Here is an 18,077-nt window from a genome sequence, read left to right on the forward strand (position 1 = left end):
AGGAAGAAAAGATGGGAGAATGAACAGAAGAAGGTCAAGGAAGAGATTTATGTGATATGAAGCCATCAAGCCAGTAAGTAACAGAAGCTCCATTTGTCAGAATCATCAAGCATTGCACTGGCCTCAATTAGCGAATGTTAATGTCTGCCCCAGATCTCCCTAGCCACATGAGTTTACTGCATGGTGCAGTAGAAGTTTCTAGTTTGCCAACAGCATCCCCTGTCAAACCCCTGTCTTTTTTACCCTCTGCCTGAGGGCTTTCTCCAGTATGAGGAAGCACACCCTCCTGCATGCAGTGTGTATGGGCAACACTTACCACAGGGATGGGAGTTGGTGGATAAATGCTCCAGCCCATGTGGCCTCTAGTGGAATGTTTCTCAGGTGAGTTCCATATGATTTGTCAGAGGAATTGAGCTACAATTGCTTATAGAGATGATCCACTCATTTACTCACTAATTCACTGGCATCTTTCCCTTCCCTGGGTCACTTTCCCTACTCCCTCAAGTTTGCTTCCCAAGAGAACCTCTCAACCTACCAGAACTCAGTTTTTATGTCAGAATCTGCATTTGGGGCAACACAAACCAAGACACCTTGTTTAAGTCATATGCAAGTAATTTATCGCTTAAAGAAACATAATCTAAATATTAAAATGCAAAAACATAAAATGGAGTTTTTAAAGGAAATAAACAGTTTGGAGATACTCAAATAACTCAACAAAATCATTTGTTTGTGTTATATGCGTCTGTTTAAATATCATGCTGAGATTTTGCAGAAACTAGTTTCTATGGGAAGATAAAAAAGAACTGAGTTATTGCATTCAGGTCTTTAAAATTCTCTTGCATTTATATTCCAACTCTGGCTTATTAAAGGGGTCTGTGCTCCGTTAACATACACATGCGCTTATTATATAAACAGCTTAACTAGACATCTGCGTTGACTGCATATAAGAGGCAGTTAACTTTTTGCCTTGTTTCTGTTCAACGATCTTGATATTTTAGTCTGCTGGCCAGATGAAACAAGACTGGTTTTTTGGTACCAGATGTATCACAATTTGGGTTTGAATTTTGCAGGTGCTCCCCCCAGCTGGGAAGATGGAAGCTTGCCATCTTTCAGAGATGATGATTTGGGATAGAAATATAACTGTGTTAAAAATAATTCGACATATTAACAGAGGGCCTTGTCTCTTGTGGGCTTCTTATGCATAACATATGAGCAGACCAGCAGCTGTTCTAGATTTTAAAAGGAGAGAAAGTTAGAAGCATACATAGCTATTCAAAACACAAGCAACTGCTTGAAGTCATGGAAACAAGATTCAACAATAAACTTTTATTTGTGAAGCTTCCCCAAAAATAATAATCCCACTGGGCTGTGTTCAGGTGGCCTTGGGGTATTGAACAATCTTTCCATTTCCATCATTTGAATTCACTAAAGCATCTCCCTTGTAAATGAAGAGTGGTAGAAATTACTACATGTATTAGATATGGGGATTGGTTTCTAGCTGATTTCTATTCTTCAATACTTATATTTTTAAATTATAATTAAAAAATACCTATGTGTTTTTGCCGTTTTCACGTGTGAAAGAACCTAAAGCCCCATTGAGGACTGAGTTGTTAATAGTGTGGTACCTTGTCTTACTCTAGGCCTCTAAAACAGAAGCCGTTAGGTGATGATGTTCCTTGTACATATTTGCACCTTCGAAAATCACCTAATGAATGTTAACCAGTGTCAAGGAATGGCAATGTTTTTTATATTAACCCTTGACCTTATAATAATCCTTACAGCAGGAAGGACACTGTATGCTTTTTTGTCCAGCTCCTGGACCAGGGGAGTGTTAGACTCATTCTATCTTCACCACTGTGTTAGGCTGTCCTTGCATTGCTATAAATAAATACCCGAACTGGGTAATTTATAAAGAAAAGAGCTTTAATTGGTTCATGATTCTGCAGGCTGTACAGGTAACGTGATACCACCATCACCATCTGGTGAGGGCCTCCGAAAGCTTACAATCATGGTGGAAAGTGAAGCAGGTATATCACATGGCCAGAGCAGGAGCAAAGGACAGGAGGAGAAGCCAGACTCCTTTAAATAATCCTCTCTCATGTGAACATGTTACTGCAGGGAGGGCACCAAGCCAATCATGAGGGATCTACCCCATGACCCAAACACTTCCCACCAGGCCTCCACCTCCAACATTGGAGGTCACATTGCAACATGAGATTTGGAGGGGAGAAACATCCAAACCATATCAATCACTATTGCTCTCAGAGCTCCCCGTTATTAGTAGAGATCCAAATTGATTTCTACTAATAGCCTTTTTTCTTCTGGAAACTGCTGTCCTCTCAAGTATAGTGAGGTCTACATGACTGGTGTTTGTGCATTTCAGTTTCCAGAATTCAGGAGTATTTTGGGTAACATGATTACTTCTGCCTCTCTGGAGTTAAAGAGAACAATAAGCTACAGTTTAAGAAAGTAAATAAGAATCAGGTTGGTGGTATCTATGTTATTTCCATCCGATTGCATGTGAAAGCAGCGATGAAAAAAAAATCATGCAACCAGCAAGGCTGGCCCGTGATGTGGAGTGAACACTGTTCAAGAAGGGGTTTAAAAGGAAAGACATTGCTCGTTGGTGTTGAAATTTGGAGTATGACCAATGAAAAGAGCCCTAATCTAAGTCATAAGAACTGCATTCTAGGCATAGCACTCTTGCTTAACAAACTGCGATGTTGTGAAAGTCTTAAAAATAAGAGATTTTTACAGGATGGTATCTAAGTTCTAGAATCCTATTATTATTAAAAATAAGGATATGAAATAGGAGATATTTTATGTTTGGAGGAGATGGAGATTGCCAGTTGTTAAAGAAACTAGTTAAGAGGGAAATTTGGCAGCTGAAGGGAAATTATTCTCTTTTTGAGAGCTTAACAACGAAGAGGTCTTTCCTAACCACTGTCAAAAAACAACTGTGTCCAGTCAGAGAGCACGGAAGTCTCAGAGCCCAGGCCACAGGTATTAGAACAGTGAAGTGTTGGAAACATCTACGTCAGTCCTCATTACTGAGGCTCACTGAGTAAAAACATAGGCATTTCCCTGAAAGCATGTTTGGAAGTGTGGGAACTCATGACTAGCCATTTTTTCCACTGGTGAAATAAGGTAAAATGACTTCCAATTTAACATGAGTAATCAGATTGCAATTAGCTTCAGTGGAAAGGAGCAAAAACATGCATAAGAATGAATACTAACAGTAATTGTTGTTTGAATTGCAATTTAAAAAACATAGTTAAATTGGATTATTTATTATGTCCTCAGCATTAATAATGAGCCCATAAAGTGAAGATATGTTTTTTTTGGGTGGGCACTATTCATTTTTTTATTCCACCAATGACTAATGCCTTCCAATAGTCATTGCATACAAAGAAGACTCAGATGCTTTCAAAGATTTGGCAAATACAGCTTCTTCTTTCAGTGGTGCATTCCTGGGATATATATATATATATATATATATATATATATATATATGATTATTTTTCCTGAGACAGGGTGTTGTTCTGTTGCCCAGGCTGGAGTGCAGTGGTGCACTCACAGCTCACTGCAACCTCTACCTCCTGGGCTTAAGCGATCCACCCACCTCAGCCTCCCAAGTAGCTAGGACTACAGGAACATGCCAGTAAACCTCGGTAATATTTGTATGTTTTTGTAGAGATGGGGTTTCGCTATGTTGTCCATGCTGGTCTCGAACTCCTGGCTCCAGTGATCCACCTGCATCGGTCTCCCAAAGTGATAGGATTACAGGTGGAAGCCACCACACCTGGTTTTCAAAGCTGGAAGAACATGTTGTTTCAATATCCCACTTTTATAGATGAAACCAAGGTACTGAGAAGCTAAGTGACTTCCCCAAGACTAGATAGACTCTTGGTTCTTCTATACCATCACACTAGTAGACATTGGAAGGAATTACTTTAGGATTTTCTCAATAAATGCTGAGAAAAATTACAATAATAAATGACTGACAATAAATTATTTCCATAATTTTCATCTATGGGAGCAGGCTTAAACCAGTGATTTTCATGGAGGGAAGGAAAGAATCATGTGTAGTTTGAAAACAGCAGAATTTTGTCTTACTGCTTTGATTTGTTTTTAGACATGATACTTATTTTCGATTTCAAAGTAAGAGAGCATGAGATATTTACATTTACTGAGGATGACTGCACCTGTAAAGGAACTCGTGTTAGCTTCTCAAAGCTTTTTCTAGGTTTTTGCTTCCATGAATTAAAAAAAGTTTTTTTTTTTTAACTTGCTATTCTTTTTAGTCAAAAGCCAAACTAAAAATGGGTGAATTTAGGCTGTGAAACTAGTGGGTGAATAGTCTAGGAAACAGTTTCTTTTCAACACCCAAAATTGAAAAGGAATAATCACAGGTATAAACAGCTTATCAGCTGATGTTCATCAACTGATGAATAAACAAAATGTGACAGATCTATGCAATGGAATATAATTCAGTTGGAAACAGAAATGAAGTACTGACACATGCTATAACATGGCTAAACCTTGAAAACATGCTGAGTGAAAGAAGCCAGACACAAAAGGCCACATATTATTGTATGAACTTATTTACATAAAACATCCAGAATAGGCAAATCCATAGAAAGTAGATTAATGTTAATTCCCAGAGGGGCTTATGGGAAGGGGAAATGGGAGTGACTATTAATGGGTATGGGGTTTTATTTTTGAGTGATGAAATGTTATGGAACTAGATCAGTGGTCCCCAGCTTTTGGCACCAGGTTTGGTGGAAGACAATTTCTCCATGGGTGGGGATAGTGGGAGGTGAGGGTGGGGAGGGGTGGGGGATGGTTTTGGGATGAAACTGTACCACCTCAGACCTCAGATTACCAGGTAGTAGATTCTCTTAAGAAGCACACAACCTAGATCCCTTGCATGCACGATAGGGTTCATGCTCCTATGAGAATCTAATGCTGGGATGATCTGCCAGGAGCCAGAGCTCAGGTGGTAATGCTCGCCCACTGCTCACCTCCTGCTGTGCGGCCCGGTTACTAACAGGCCATGGACAGGTACCAGTCTGCAGTCCGGTTGTTGGGGGAGTGGTTGGGGACCCCTGAACCAGATAGTGATGATATTTGCACAAAACTCTGAGTGTACTCCATGCCACTGAACTGTACACTTTAAAATGACTAAAATGGTAAATTTTACCACAACAAAACAAAGAAATTGCCTCAGTGAAACTTCAGTATCAACCCTTTCCATGTGTCTGTGATTTGTGGGTAGGACTAGGCTTTGGGATAAAAGGGCAAACATCTTGTCTGCAGTTAATGGCTTCCGTAGACCCAGAATATACGTATATATATTTGGAGGTAGAAATTGAGGGCCAGAGCTTAGCATAAACATTTCAGAGATTCCTGTTTCTTCTACAATTCCCTCGGGAGCTATAGACAAGACCGGTCTTCTTGTTTAAGAGGGAAAAATGTGTTGGAAGAAGGTCTTGGGCTTTTTTTCTTTAACTGTTGCTATTCCCAGCTCTCACTTGAGAACTGTTTTTGTATGTAGGAAAATCACTAGACTGATTAAAAATGGAAACATTTAGATCAAGCTGTAATTTATCTTGACTGTAAGCAATCATGTAGACAGGGTAAGAGGAATGAACTCAACAGTCTTGCTGTGTTGTGGCTGTTGATTCTGCTTCTGTCCTGTCCCTTGGTCAGATCTGTTCTCTCTCCTGTTTCTGTACCCCTTCAACCTTTAAGAGCCCATCCCCTACTCTCACACAAGGAGTTTGTGTTTTGTTCCTTGGGCTCTTGGTGAACTTTCTTTTTGGCAATTTCTGCACACTAGTCAAGTCTTTGAGAGATATTTGTTTTAGTGGCAAGATTACCTGGTGACAGAGGTTATTCATATATGCTGTGAAACTAGATATAAGAAAAAGTTGCCTGTTTTGTGGCATGATTTTAACTGTCTTTTTGCTTCCTCATCTCCCAGTTTATTTATTAAAAAAAATCTAATGGTAGTTCTTGCGCTGGCACCTACGACTGACGTTTTTCCCAGATATAAAAATTATACTGGGGGCTATTGACTACATTGAAAACCTCCAAAGATTGGGTGATCTTCTAAAAGAATATTTATTTTTATTTAAAAATATGATACATCAAAGTGAAGCAGTGACATTTTAAACAAGGAGATGTAGCAAACATTCCAGAGAACTGGGTAGGAGGGTAATTTGCTGAAGTTCACTGTCACTCTAGATGCCAGGAATAAAAATTATCATCGCTTTCTTCCTCTGTGAGCATCAAGCACGAAGATGAGATATTTTAGTTATAAATTAGTGAAGTGTTAGGATTTAAATTTTATTTAGAAATTAAGACTTCTCCAGTGAAATACCTTTAATTCATTTGGTTCCGCATCTTGTGGAAGTACTGAATTCAGGGATGTTATTATATTTTCCAAGTTTGCTTCTTCAGGTCAGTTCCAATGTGGTTTAGAAGGAATTTATTTTCTCATATCCTCCCCATAGATTTCTCAATAGTAAAATTTTCTAGGGGATATCTGGTTCATTTTGAGAATTCTGGAAAATTTTGCTTACTGTTTTTTACAAAATATTCACAATCTAAAATTTCTGACAGAATTAAAAATACCCTACAGAAACCAGCATATTGTACAACAATGATTTATTACTATGTAATGGATAACCACCTTTAGGCTGGTCATGAAAATAAAAACCAACACAAATATGGCAGATCCCCATTTTCTAAAGAAATATATCTTTATTGACCTTTTCCATTTTCTTACAAAGCAGTTAAAAACTCATTCTTACCCTTACATGCTCTTTAATGGTTATGATGGCTGCCTCCTTATGAGACTGTTAGTGGAGCTCTAGTAAGTTTCCTTAAGCACCACAGAAGATCATCATTGCTTGGTCCCACTTTTACAGGAAAGAATCCAAGTTTCACCAGACAGTGTATACTTAGCTCTCTTGAAGAAGACCAGTTTAGTGGATTAATGTCTAATTTACATACAGTAATAAAGACAAACTTTGAATCTTTACAGATTAAATGCCCACTTTATACCATGGTGTAACTGTTTGAATTATGGGTGAGTGTACAGTATAGAGATGTAGATGCACTAGATATATCTATAAATAAAATAGTGCTTTAAGGTAACAATATTCTTTGGCTGACTTAAATGCCTGTGGTTGACTCTTATAAAAGACTAAAATGAAAATGGCCCCACTATTATTGTCAATCTTAACACAGAGCTTGTGCGGAAGGTCCCTATACTGCTGACTGTCAGCATCTCCAGGTCCACGATATGTTCTCTTGGTCCTGATAATGACTTCACGAGCACAAGCATTGCACTTACAGGACTTGTTTGCTAAAATAAAAGAAAAAAGAGAAAGGAAAGAATAATTTTCCTTGCATTGGAGTTTCTATGCTTTGTTAGTATACCTCCTATAAGAATTAGGGGGAGAATTTTGAGGGTGGTATACAAGAGCCACTACTTGGTCCCTTCTTGGTTTCAACTCTTCTTGGCTCTTATCCCTTGTCTAATACAGTCATTAGTTCCAACTTTCAAGGACTTGCTTTAAAAAAAAAAAAATAGTTCTTTGTTTTTGATTCCTCCCTCTCTGTTAACATTTTTCTTCACTTTTATTGAGAAGTTGTGGACTTTACAGAGACTAGAGCTTAAGTGAGAATCTGATAATTTCTGAACTTGTAAACAAAGTTGTCACTTTTCATTTTCTCAACATTGTGCATCTGTTTACATTCTAGTAAGTAAAGAGAAATGGAAACAGTTTTCAACAGAATGTGGTAAATGCTAAGATATATGGGGTTACCCAGGGCACGTATGAAGATACATAAACGTGTATGTATACAGGGAAGAAAATGAAGAGCCCTGAAGCACTGACGGAAAGCTTTTGAATGCCTGAGGAGAGTCACCAGGGACAACTGAAAGTTTTTGTAAAGTAACATGTTCAGAAGAACTGGGTGCAGTTTCATTGTGATGAAGAATGTGATGGGTTCTTGTGAGTGGAGGGAGATGAGGTTGGAGAGGCAGGTAAGTGTATGTATGAGTTTGAATGCCAAGGGATAGAGTCATGGATTAGGATTTAGCAATTACCTCAGTGGGTGGACATTAAACCAAGGGAGAGAATGCTTTGGTTAGGTCTACTTGCTATATACTCATGAGCAGCTTGCGACCCTCTGCTGCAGCAGTCAGCATCTTTCTGATCACTTGTTCAATGTCTTGACTACAAGCTCCATGGGGGCAGGAACTGGCTTGGGTTTATTCATTTTTATGTCTCCAGGATCTTCCATGGTGCATACCTCTTGTAAACAATAGTTGTAGGTCATAATAACACCTTGAAGGTGTTGATTGAATTAATTTATTCATTTAAAATATTTTTTTAGCATCTGCTATGTGCCAGCTACCATTCTATGTGCTGAGGATAGAAGAGTGAACAGACAGGTGTAGTCTCTGCTCTCATTAGGCTCATATTCTAGTGGATGACATAGTTCAGTGAACACTAGACTAGGCAATGATAGGGCTATGAATAATAATAGTAAGGCTCAGTAAGGGAGCAGAGACACTGGAGTATTGGGGAGTATGTTGGATATTCAACCTTCAGTTTCATGTACTTTCTTTACAATATGTTCTCTTTTCCAGGGAAGATGGTTTTCTCAGTGTTTTCTCAAAAGGAATATAAATCAAATTTTATATTCCACATATCCTTTCAAGAATCAGGCTTCTCATGACTATCAAGAAATCTTCTTTGCCAGCCCACGTTTTATTTGGACCCTAGAATTGAGCACAAAATCGCCCCCTTTCTGTTTTCATAGATGTTAATTTTTTCTATACAATAATATTTAAAGTTCCTTGAAATCAGAAAATGTGCATTACATGTCCTTTTAATTCCTCATGACACCTAGCATAGAGCTGAGCATGTAGTAGGTGCTTAATTAAGCTAATTAATTAACCTAATTAACTTATTTAACCTGCTGTTGATGCATTTCAGTGCCCTCTGCACAAGTAGAATTTTAGTGGAGAAACTCTGTAGGGTTTGATCCAAGTACTTTTTGAATTATGTGACAAGAAATAGTCTTGAAATGTCTATTTTTATTATTTTAAATAATTTTCTTTCAAATAATTTAACATTATTTAACTCTGGAACTATCAAAATTGGCAATGTTTTCTATCAGTCATGAGAATAAGGATTTCACTGGCGAAAAACACTATTTTTATTTGAAAATATCAAGTCAGTAAATGCACTGATATGAATAGTAAATAACTGTAAAAGTGCCATGTTTAATTGCAAAGAAAAAACATGTTGGAACTTTGTTTCACTCTTTGATTATTCTGCTAGAAAATTTTATTTTCTTACATTATGGCTAAAAGTTCAAAATAGAAAATTATTTTTAAAGATTTTGTTATTTAAAAATAATGTTATTTGTTTAGGCTAGAATTAGTTAATTGGTAGTATCTGAACTGTGTAAAATTCACTTAGTGGAAATTTCTTATAAATAGCAAGAATATGTCAAATTTAAAATATCAAATGTTAAAGAACTATATTCTTTTTTGTTAGAAAAAATAATTGTAATAGATTGCATTTTGCATTGCGTCTTTTCAGAAGCTGGTCATGAGAAATTAATCATTTACTAATATACTGGCAAAGAAATAGTATCACATAACTCTGGAGCTATATGGGAAATTAATATATCAAAAAACAGGATAAATGAGTAAACATTAAAAATCTGTAAAGTGTGCCACAAGGACGAATTTCCCAATTTAATTCATATTCCCAAAATGAAATATTGGCTTTAAAATTTGATTAAAAATAAAGAGTGCCCAAAGGAGTTTTGAGAAAATTGTAACTGGATGAATAACATCATTAGCATGAAACAGTTACCGTAACTCTGCAAACTGCTTGGTAGGGTGCCATCATTTTCACATGAAGTGGTGAGCCGTATTTAAAATATGTCCAAATTTTAACCTAAAATGAACTTGCTGAGATTTTGTAGAGAGACTGGAAGGCTGAGGCTTTGGGGTCAGGGAGACCAGCTCAGAAGCCACTGAAGGGATCATGGAAATGACAGGAGCCAGTTTATAGGAAGAGAGATAGGGATGTGAGGAAGCAAAGATAACCCAGGAGACAGTGTGAAGAGGGAAATGGCAGAATTCAGAAAGTAGACTTCACACAGGCAATAAAAGACAGGAAGGTGACTCCATACTGTCAGCCCAGAAGTTTGCAAGAATGGTACAACTACTGACACATACTGTGCGGGGAGGTGTGGTCACTTCTCACATACTTACAGGTTTCAGTTTCGGTGTGAATGTAAACTGTCTTGTGAATGTAACAATGATGAATTCATGATTTCTGGAAAACGCTTTAGGAGCTCCAGGAATTATTTTGGATTTGAATTATATGTATGTCTATATATAATTAATTAACCATCAATGATTAGTGATACCTACTTGGGGGGTGTTTGGGGCAGGGAGTAGAGGCGGGGGGATGGGAGGCTTGTATTTTGGTAGTCACACACAACTCTATCAGAGTCTGCCAAACTTAATAATTTGAGTGACTTCAGGGATGCTACTTAAACTTTCTGCATCTCACTTTTCTCTCCCGAAAAAAATGGAGATGAATATTAATATCTATCTAGCAGTGTTACCAAGAGGAATAAATGAAATAATGTACCTGAAAGGGCTTACACAATGCCTACACATAAGACTCTTCAAATGTTTGCTTTCCTTCCACATGTGGATACCACACAACAACAACAACAACAACAAACTCCCATCTTTCTCAATAGTTAAGGCTGTCTTCAGGATACTTACTCGTAGGTAGAACTCTCCATTTTCATTTCCAGATTTAATCCGAAAAGTATTGATAGTGTTGGCATAAATAGTTGTGGCCTGTATCTGGAAGATGTCCGATGGCACAGACCTATCAGATCGGATGCTCATGTATTTGTAGACTATTGACTGGGGCAGTTCTCGGCACATGGCATTTGAGACTGGGCAAACACATCGGCTGCAGAGACAGACAAAAGTAGTCAGCAGTTTGGCTTGGTAAGACCAGAAAATCCTCACTGTCAAAAGTTCTGATTTTTCTTACTTCTCTGGTGTTAGAATGTAGGGATCTTGACAAGGATTTCGTGGATAACAACGGAAGCCTCCATGATAATTCCAACACATTTCATCCTCCCGGCATTCATTTGTGGTCTCACACTCATTTATATCTGTAGAGATGTAGGGTCAAAGAGTTTACTAACTAGACTAATGAACTGATCTAATTAAATCATATTACTGGCAGATTCTGTTTGCAAGGAAGGAGGTGTGAGGGCATCTGGACTGTGTTCAACCTGCTTTTAGACACAAGACTGGGTGTTCATTGCATTGAATTGAGGACAGATAGAGCTGAGACATTCTAGGCAGATTAATAAGTGTCATTTCATGATATTTTATCCAGCACCTATTGTTCATCTGTTGAATTCAAAGCCCAATGTTAACCATTGACTCTGCCTATATAAAAGTTAAATAAACACCAGTTCCTGTCCTCAGGGACATTATAATTAAGGGAATATGCATATGGTTACTTTGAAAGTAAAGTGGAATTAAGTAAGAGACAGATAAGTATACTGAGGGATGTGGAGCAGAGTTGGGTCATTTTGCCAGGGAGATTAGGGAAGGCTGAAGGAAGAGGCATCTCAACGTGGTCTTAAAGGGTGATGGTTAGATGGAGTTTTCATGGCTGGGGCAGGGAAGCCTTTCCAAGCTGAGAAATCAGCAAGCGTAAACTATGGAGGGCAGCTTATCATTTCTTTCAGGAACTCGGGAGAAAGGAGAAAGCTAGAAATGTGGTTTCAGTAAGCTGAAGCATGCTGGGAGTGGATTATACTGTCCAGAGGAAGGAAGCACAGCACAAGAAGTGAAATTATGAAGTGTTCCACCTCGTAGAGCATAGCGATTTTAGGACTGTAGGGAAAAAGAGGAAGTTAAGGAAGAGGCTGTCAGTGGAGGGAGACAACCCAGGAAAAGGCAGTGCCAAAGAAGTCAGAGGGAGAGAGAGTCCTGGGAAGAAGGGCTGTGTTTACCTCAGGCTGGACAAAGATTGACTTTAGATTTGTGAATCAGAAGCCTCCAGATGACATCTGAGAGAACAGTTTTACTAGAGAGCCATTACATTTATAACAACAATACAAATAAAATTAATATCTACATCTCTATGTCTGTCTCCCTTTACATTTGAATAGTGATTTATATTTTATTCAATGTAAACTTTTTCTGAATCATTCCTTCTCCACAATGAGATATTTTCATTCATGAATTTACTCATTCTGTAAGTAATTTACTGAATCCTTACTTTAAGCCAAGCATGGGCTAGGTGCTGGGATATGGTCTCTTTTGAATTCTCGTATCTGGTGTTCTTTTTTAAGGGCCTTTATTGCTTTCTGCTTTGCATTATTGAAATCTGCATGTCTAGCTTAACTGTTCTATTAGCTTGTAAACTCCTTGAGGGCAAGGGTTATTGTACCCATCTTTTAATCCTTTAATCACCTAGCATTAATGCAATAGAGCACCCGGCTTTTAAGAAATAATTAATTGAACTAAGTTGCTCTTCACACAAACTGTGGAGGTAGGTGAGAAAGATATTTCCACTTGATATGGATGAAAAACAAATAAGGGTTTAGTGGCTCATTCAAGTTCACATACTCTAAATAATTCATGCCTTGACTTTGGAGAAAAAAAAAAGTATTTTAGCTTCTAAACTGGCTAAAGTTATCTGGAACTCAAGAGGAGACTGGAAAAGCTAGGTAGTCTCCAGGAGACAGTTACAAAAAGTGTCTTCTTGGGCTGGCTATGGCTAAAGAAAGAAAACTTAGATTCTTCGGATGAAATCACAATTGACTTATCCTTTCAGTATTTTCCACTTTTTTGAAAAATAGAGATACTGTTTAGGTACAGGGAAAACTAATACTGATTTGTTATATGGAGTCCAACAGAAGCAAAAGACAACTTTATAATTTCATTTATTCCAGTAATGTAGAGCCTAGCATAATCATCACCTTAATAATTCTGGAAGATTTTTCAGAAATTAATACTCTCAAAATATTTGATGAGTGTGTGTCTATTTGTATGTGTATTCTTTGTCTCTCTCTCTCTCCACACACACACACACACACATGCACACACACACACACAGTTTTCATTTGTATAGGCCTGTGAAATGAGAACAGTTATTTCATCCCCAAAATAAGTCTTTGGAGAAAGTTAAGAATCCAAACCTTTTTAATTTCATTTTATTCCTGTGGACAAGGCTCAAAGGAATGATTTCAGTAGGGGAAAGCAATTGCTTTATACTTTAGAAGAATGCTAAATCTTTTTCACAAAAAATGTTTTGGCTTAACCAAACATTCTGAAGCTGTATATCTTCAACATACAACATTTATGAATCCCCCACTTGCAACTTTAGTGCATTTTCCACCTTTAATTACAATAGATATAAATGTTTCCAGATAGATAGGCTAAGCAGGTAGGAGCCCACTGTGCATTCATCTGCTTCTGTCTTTTGCTGAGCATCAAATCAATTTTTGATTAGAAACACATAGATACTTGTTTGAAGGACTCCAGAGAAATTTGTTAAGACATTCCACTAGCTAACGTTTTCTTGCATGTAATATGCATGTTGAAAGTCGCAATTAGGGTTCAGTAAATAAAACCATTGGAATGCAATGTTTTCCCACAATTAACATTTATAAAGTCTCTAGTAACCTGGAAAGGGTTATAAAGATGTTCATTGCGCAATGAACTACATTCTGATTATGCTCATACTCATTGGTAGGAGTCCAGTTGAATAATTGTGTGCCTATTATAAAATCCCAGGTCATGGATTTCCTCTGAGTTAATACTTTCCTGTAAAATCATGATATAGACTGAGAATCCCCAGTGTCTCCTTTCCTTGATCTTTTCTTTTCTTAATAGGATCTTTATTGTCCTAGTGTGCCTTCACTCCAACTCTGATTAAAAAGGACTCTCTACAGAAGATTTACTACTGGCCACTTACATTGGTAAGTAAATTTCATAAAAACACCTTGACTTGTACAGCCTTTATAGTTTGCAAATTATTTTTATGTATGTCATTCCACTAAATTCCCACAACTGCCTTTTCCAAATGAGGAAGCTGAGGCTCAAAGCAGTTTGATAATTTGTTCAAGATTGTGCAGACCGAATACAGTGGAGCTGGGATTCAAACAGATTTTTTGTCCTCAAGTTCAGTCATTTTTTTCATTCTTTTGTTGCTTTGTGTAAATTTAAGTGTTTGTACTAACTTTCCAGGATTTTCTACATTTTTGGTTTTATCTGACAGTCCTTTCCCTGTAAAGAAAATTTTCAACCACATGCAACATTGGAGGTAGGGTCCTTTTTTTTTTAGATTTTCCTGAGACTCTGAAATCATACCATTATAGGGAGCGGCCTCTTCCACTTATGTATAGGTGTGAAGATCATCTGAATGTTTATTTTGAAACTGGATCCAAGGTCATTAGCTATTTTGCGGTTAGTAGTTTTTCTCTAAAATATTCAAGTATATTTTACGACATATTAGGCTGACTTTTCTCAGCACCTACATTCTTACCCAATGCATAATCCTTGTGTTTTAGAGAACTGAGACTGGATGGAGGTATGTTTAATTCACATATTGAGCTTATGCTCTATACTCAAACTCACAGGTGAAACATTTTAATAACTGAATCTTTTCCAGTGGATGATTTGAAGATGTATCTCAAAGAGATTATGTAGGTTACATAGAAGAAATATCAATATTTTATTAAAATTATTTATCTTTTGAGGATGAAAAATGATTACTCTGAATTTCAAGAAAAGTCGGCATTAGCATAGAATTGCCTCTTTATGAGATGTATATATTTTATGATGAACAGGGGAAAAAAGAGCTTAAATTGTATATTCAAAGTGGGAAAAATGAAAGTCTATGGGAGAATCCTGTAACAACTTCTCATCTCTTCCTGGTTAAAACTAAATACCTAACATATGAAAAAAAAAAAAAAACTTACCTTGACATGTTCTACTTCTCACCACTTGGTATCCCTGGGGGCACATACATGAGAATTTCCCAGGTTCATTGACACACTGATATTGACACAGGTAGCTTGAGGTTCTGCATTCATCAATGTCTGTTGAATCAGACAAGAGCAAGGACACAGAGATGAAAAGCTTATTCACCACTACTTTGGATATATATATATATACACACACACACACACACACATATATATAAAGATTAAAAATATTTATATTAAAATAATTATATATAATTAAAATTATATTTTAAGGAGAAAAATTATATCTATATATATAAAGAGATCTGGCTACTGATCCTATTCCTGCTACTGTGTGACTTGGGCACATTTCTTAAGTTGCCTGGGTTTCATACACACACACACACACACACACACACACACACACACACATATATATATATATATATTTTTTTTCCTGCTCAACAGTCCCGGGGAAGTAATATACTTTTGAGGTGAGCTAAAGAGAGTAAAAATATTGCAAATTCTGAAATAGAAATACAAAACTTTATAAGCAGCTGAAAGGTAAATTCTAACAATATCAGCTTATTTCCCTCTATGACTTCACAGCACAAAGAGTTTTTCTTATCATGACTTTTACTGAATCGTTACTGACAATTTGGCTAATCCTGGACCTAACTACACTACTGAATGAATTGGCTTGTGGTTGATGGTCTTCATTTTGGACTCTGCAGACCCATCCAGGATGCAGAGTGCATGTTTGTCTTCTCAGAAATTGGGTGACTTTGACGCCAAGTTCATCTGAGCTTTGAACTCCAAGTCCCCTAACCTGTGCAAGCTTCCAGAATGACAACTTGGCAGGAGCTGGCCTTCAGGGGAAGAGTGCTTTGCATTTCTGAATAGTGATGTCCCTACAGTTTACTCAGAAGGGCAGACGCAGCTGTCCTGAGGTAGCCTCTTCCAGTTTTGAGCGTAATGGCATGATGTGAGGCTTCTCTCGTTGGGGTTTGAGCTTTGTGTAAAGCTGAGTGAACTGTGAGGAGGTCAGGGATATCAAGTGTCTGTGGCTTCCCTATGAGGATGTCTAATGCCTTTTGGATTATACAACAAAATGTGCACGCGCAATGGACTCTGAAGGTCATCAGTCTAGTTAAATGACCCTCCTCTTGTTCATGTGGAAAGTGAAACCCAGGCAACTTAAGAAAGGTGCCCAAGTCACACAGTAGCAGGCACAGAACCAGAAGCCAGATCTCTTGATTTTTATTTTAATATTTTGACATGCACTTGGCTATTCTGAAACTTAAATGTGCACACCAGTCACCTGGAGTTTTTGTTGAATGTAGATTCAGACTTAGAAGGTCTGGGTTGGAGCCTGAGATTCTGCATTTCTCATAAGCTCCCAGGAGGTGCTGACACACCTGTTCACTGGATAACACACTGAGAAGCAACATGCTAGAGCACTCTTTCTAATTATTAGAGCCAGCTTGCACCTAATGTTTCAGTTATTTTACTTCCTTTCCTTTTTCTTGGTAACACACTAAAAAGGCAATGTAACAACTGAACTACATTAACTGGATTTCAAAACAGAATTCCCATGGGTAAACATTTGTTTTCATAAACGGGTACATAATCAGATAAAACAACAGCAATCACAGGGATTGGACTTTATTCCATACTATCTGGGAAGAGTTTTACCTTCACAGTTGAGCCTGTCACTGCTTAGTTCATATCCTTGATTGCACTGACAGATGAATGAACCAAGAATGTTGTAGCACTGCTGAGCACATTGATTGCTGGCATCACATTCATTTATATCTGAAAAAAAGTTTTATATACATATATATATATATATATATGGAGAGAGAGAGAGAGAGAGACTTTAAATACATCCTTGCTCTTTTGTACCTATGTCATCTGCTGATAAATAATTCCCTAGCTGAATTATTTGCCCTGCAGAAGCTCACTGGAGAACATCCATTTAGGTTTCATATTTGTTGGAACAACTTCAAATGTCTGTCATATACTTCTTTTGGAAATACCAAAATATTTTTTCTAGGAATGACAGTTAGTTTGATGTTTGATGAATCTTTCCAAAGGAATTTAATGCTTCTAATAAATACACATTCCAGTATCTATTTTCTTTTGTTGTTCAGATACAAAATGCCAATTCTATAAATAATTGGTATAAGACACTCACACTGATACGGTCTCTCAGCATGCTGTACTGAAGATTTATCTGTGCTATTTATTACTTTTTAAATGGGTTCTGTTAAATTCCATTACAATTATAACATAAGCCTTTGAGACCCATACGGAGTTTTGCAGTGCTCTAAAGCACTGAAAATATTGTGAAAAGGCATTTTTCCTACACTAGATTTTTTCCAAGTCATGCCAGTCTTTTAATTGTGTGCCGTGACATTGCATTCTGAAAGGGGAGAAGAAGCATGTAAAAATCAGATGCACTTGTAGTGGAAAGTTTATATACTTGAACTTGTAGTAACCTCTTTGGCACTTTCAGTATTATATCACACACTTTTGACTAATTGGTGTATGTATATCAATTGATTTGTAGTTTTAAATTTGTCGATATAGCCACAAAGGAGAACTAAAACCAAAGTTAAAAAGTTTTCCATTCACATCTTGATGTGTTTTAAGACACAGATTGGTTATTATCTTTTAAGCTTTATGATTGCTGAAGGGAAGTCGATGGAAACTATTTACTCAAGAACATAGAAAACTGGAAATACTGCAACATGGCATGGGGTTTCCTTTTGTGAAGACAGAAATCAGCAAGTTCTCAAAAGGCTTACCTACGCAGGTATAGTTGTTTGCTGCCAACTGAAACCCAGGACTGCACTGGCAATAAAATGAGCCTGGTGTATTCACACATCTTTGGTGGCAATATGGAGGGATGGTACATTCATCTATGTCTAGGTTGTCAGGCACATACACAAAGAGAACAAAATTATTGAATTAGCATTGCTGTTTGCTTTCAAACTCTCTGTAAAGCATTATCTAGA

At 37.3% G+C, this 18,077-nt stretch overlaps 1 protein-coding gene across 1 annotated transcript in view; it reads right to left on the minus strand.

Annotated features, from left to right (window-relative positions):
* Positions 1-6,655: 6,655 nt before the first annotated feature.
* Positions 6,656-18,077, minus strand: part of EFEMP1 (EGF containing fibulin extracellular matrix protein 1) — a 58,434-nt gene continuing 47,012 nt past the window's right edge. The window contains exons 6-11 of the mRNA XM_033239102.1: positions 17,868-17,987; positions 16,753-16,872; positions 15,073-15,192; positions 11,118-11,241; positions 10,838-11,033; positions 6,656-7,375 (exon numbers count right to left, since the gene is read on the minus strand). Coding sequence (XP_033094993.1) covers positions 7,214-7,375; positions 10,838-11,033; positions 11,118-11,241; positions 15,073-15,192; positions 16,753-16,872; positions 17,868-17,987 — 842 coding nt within the window. The 3' untranslated portion in view covers positions 6,656-7,213. The remainder of the gene's footprint in view (positions 7,376-10,837; positions 11,034-11,117; positions 11,242-15,072; positions 15,193-16,752; positions 16,873-17,867; positions 17,988-18,077) is intronic.

This window comes from Trachypithecus francoisi, unplaced genomic scaffold, assembly GCF_009764315.1.
Source record: "Trachypithecus francoisi isolate TF-2019V2 unplaced genomic scaffold, Tfra_2.0 Lachesis_group17, whole genome shotgun sequence".
In the NCBI taxonomy this organism is placed as follows: domain Eukaryota; kingdom Metazoa; phylum Chordata; class Mammalia; order Primates; family Cercopithecidae; genus Trachypithecus; species Trachypithecus francoisi.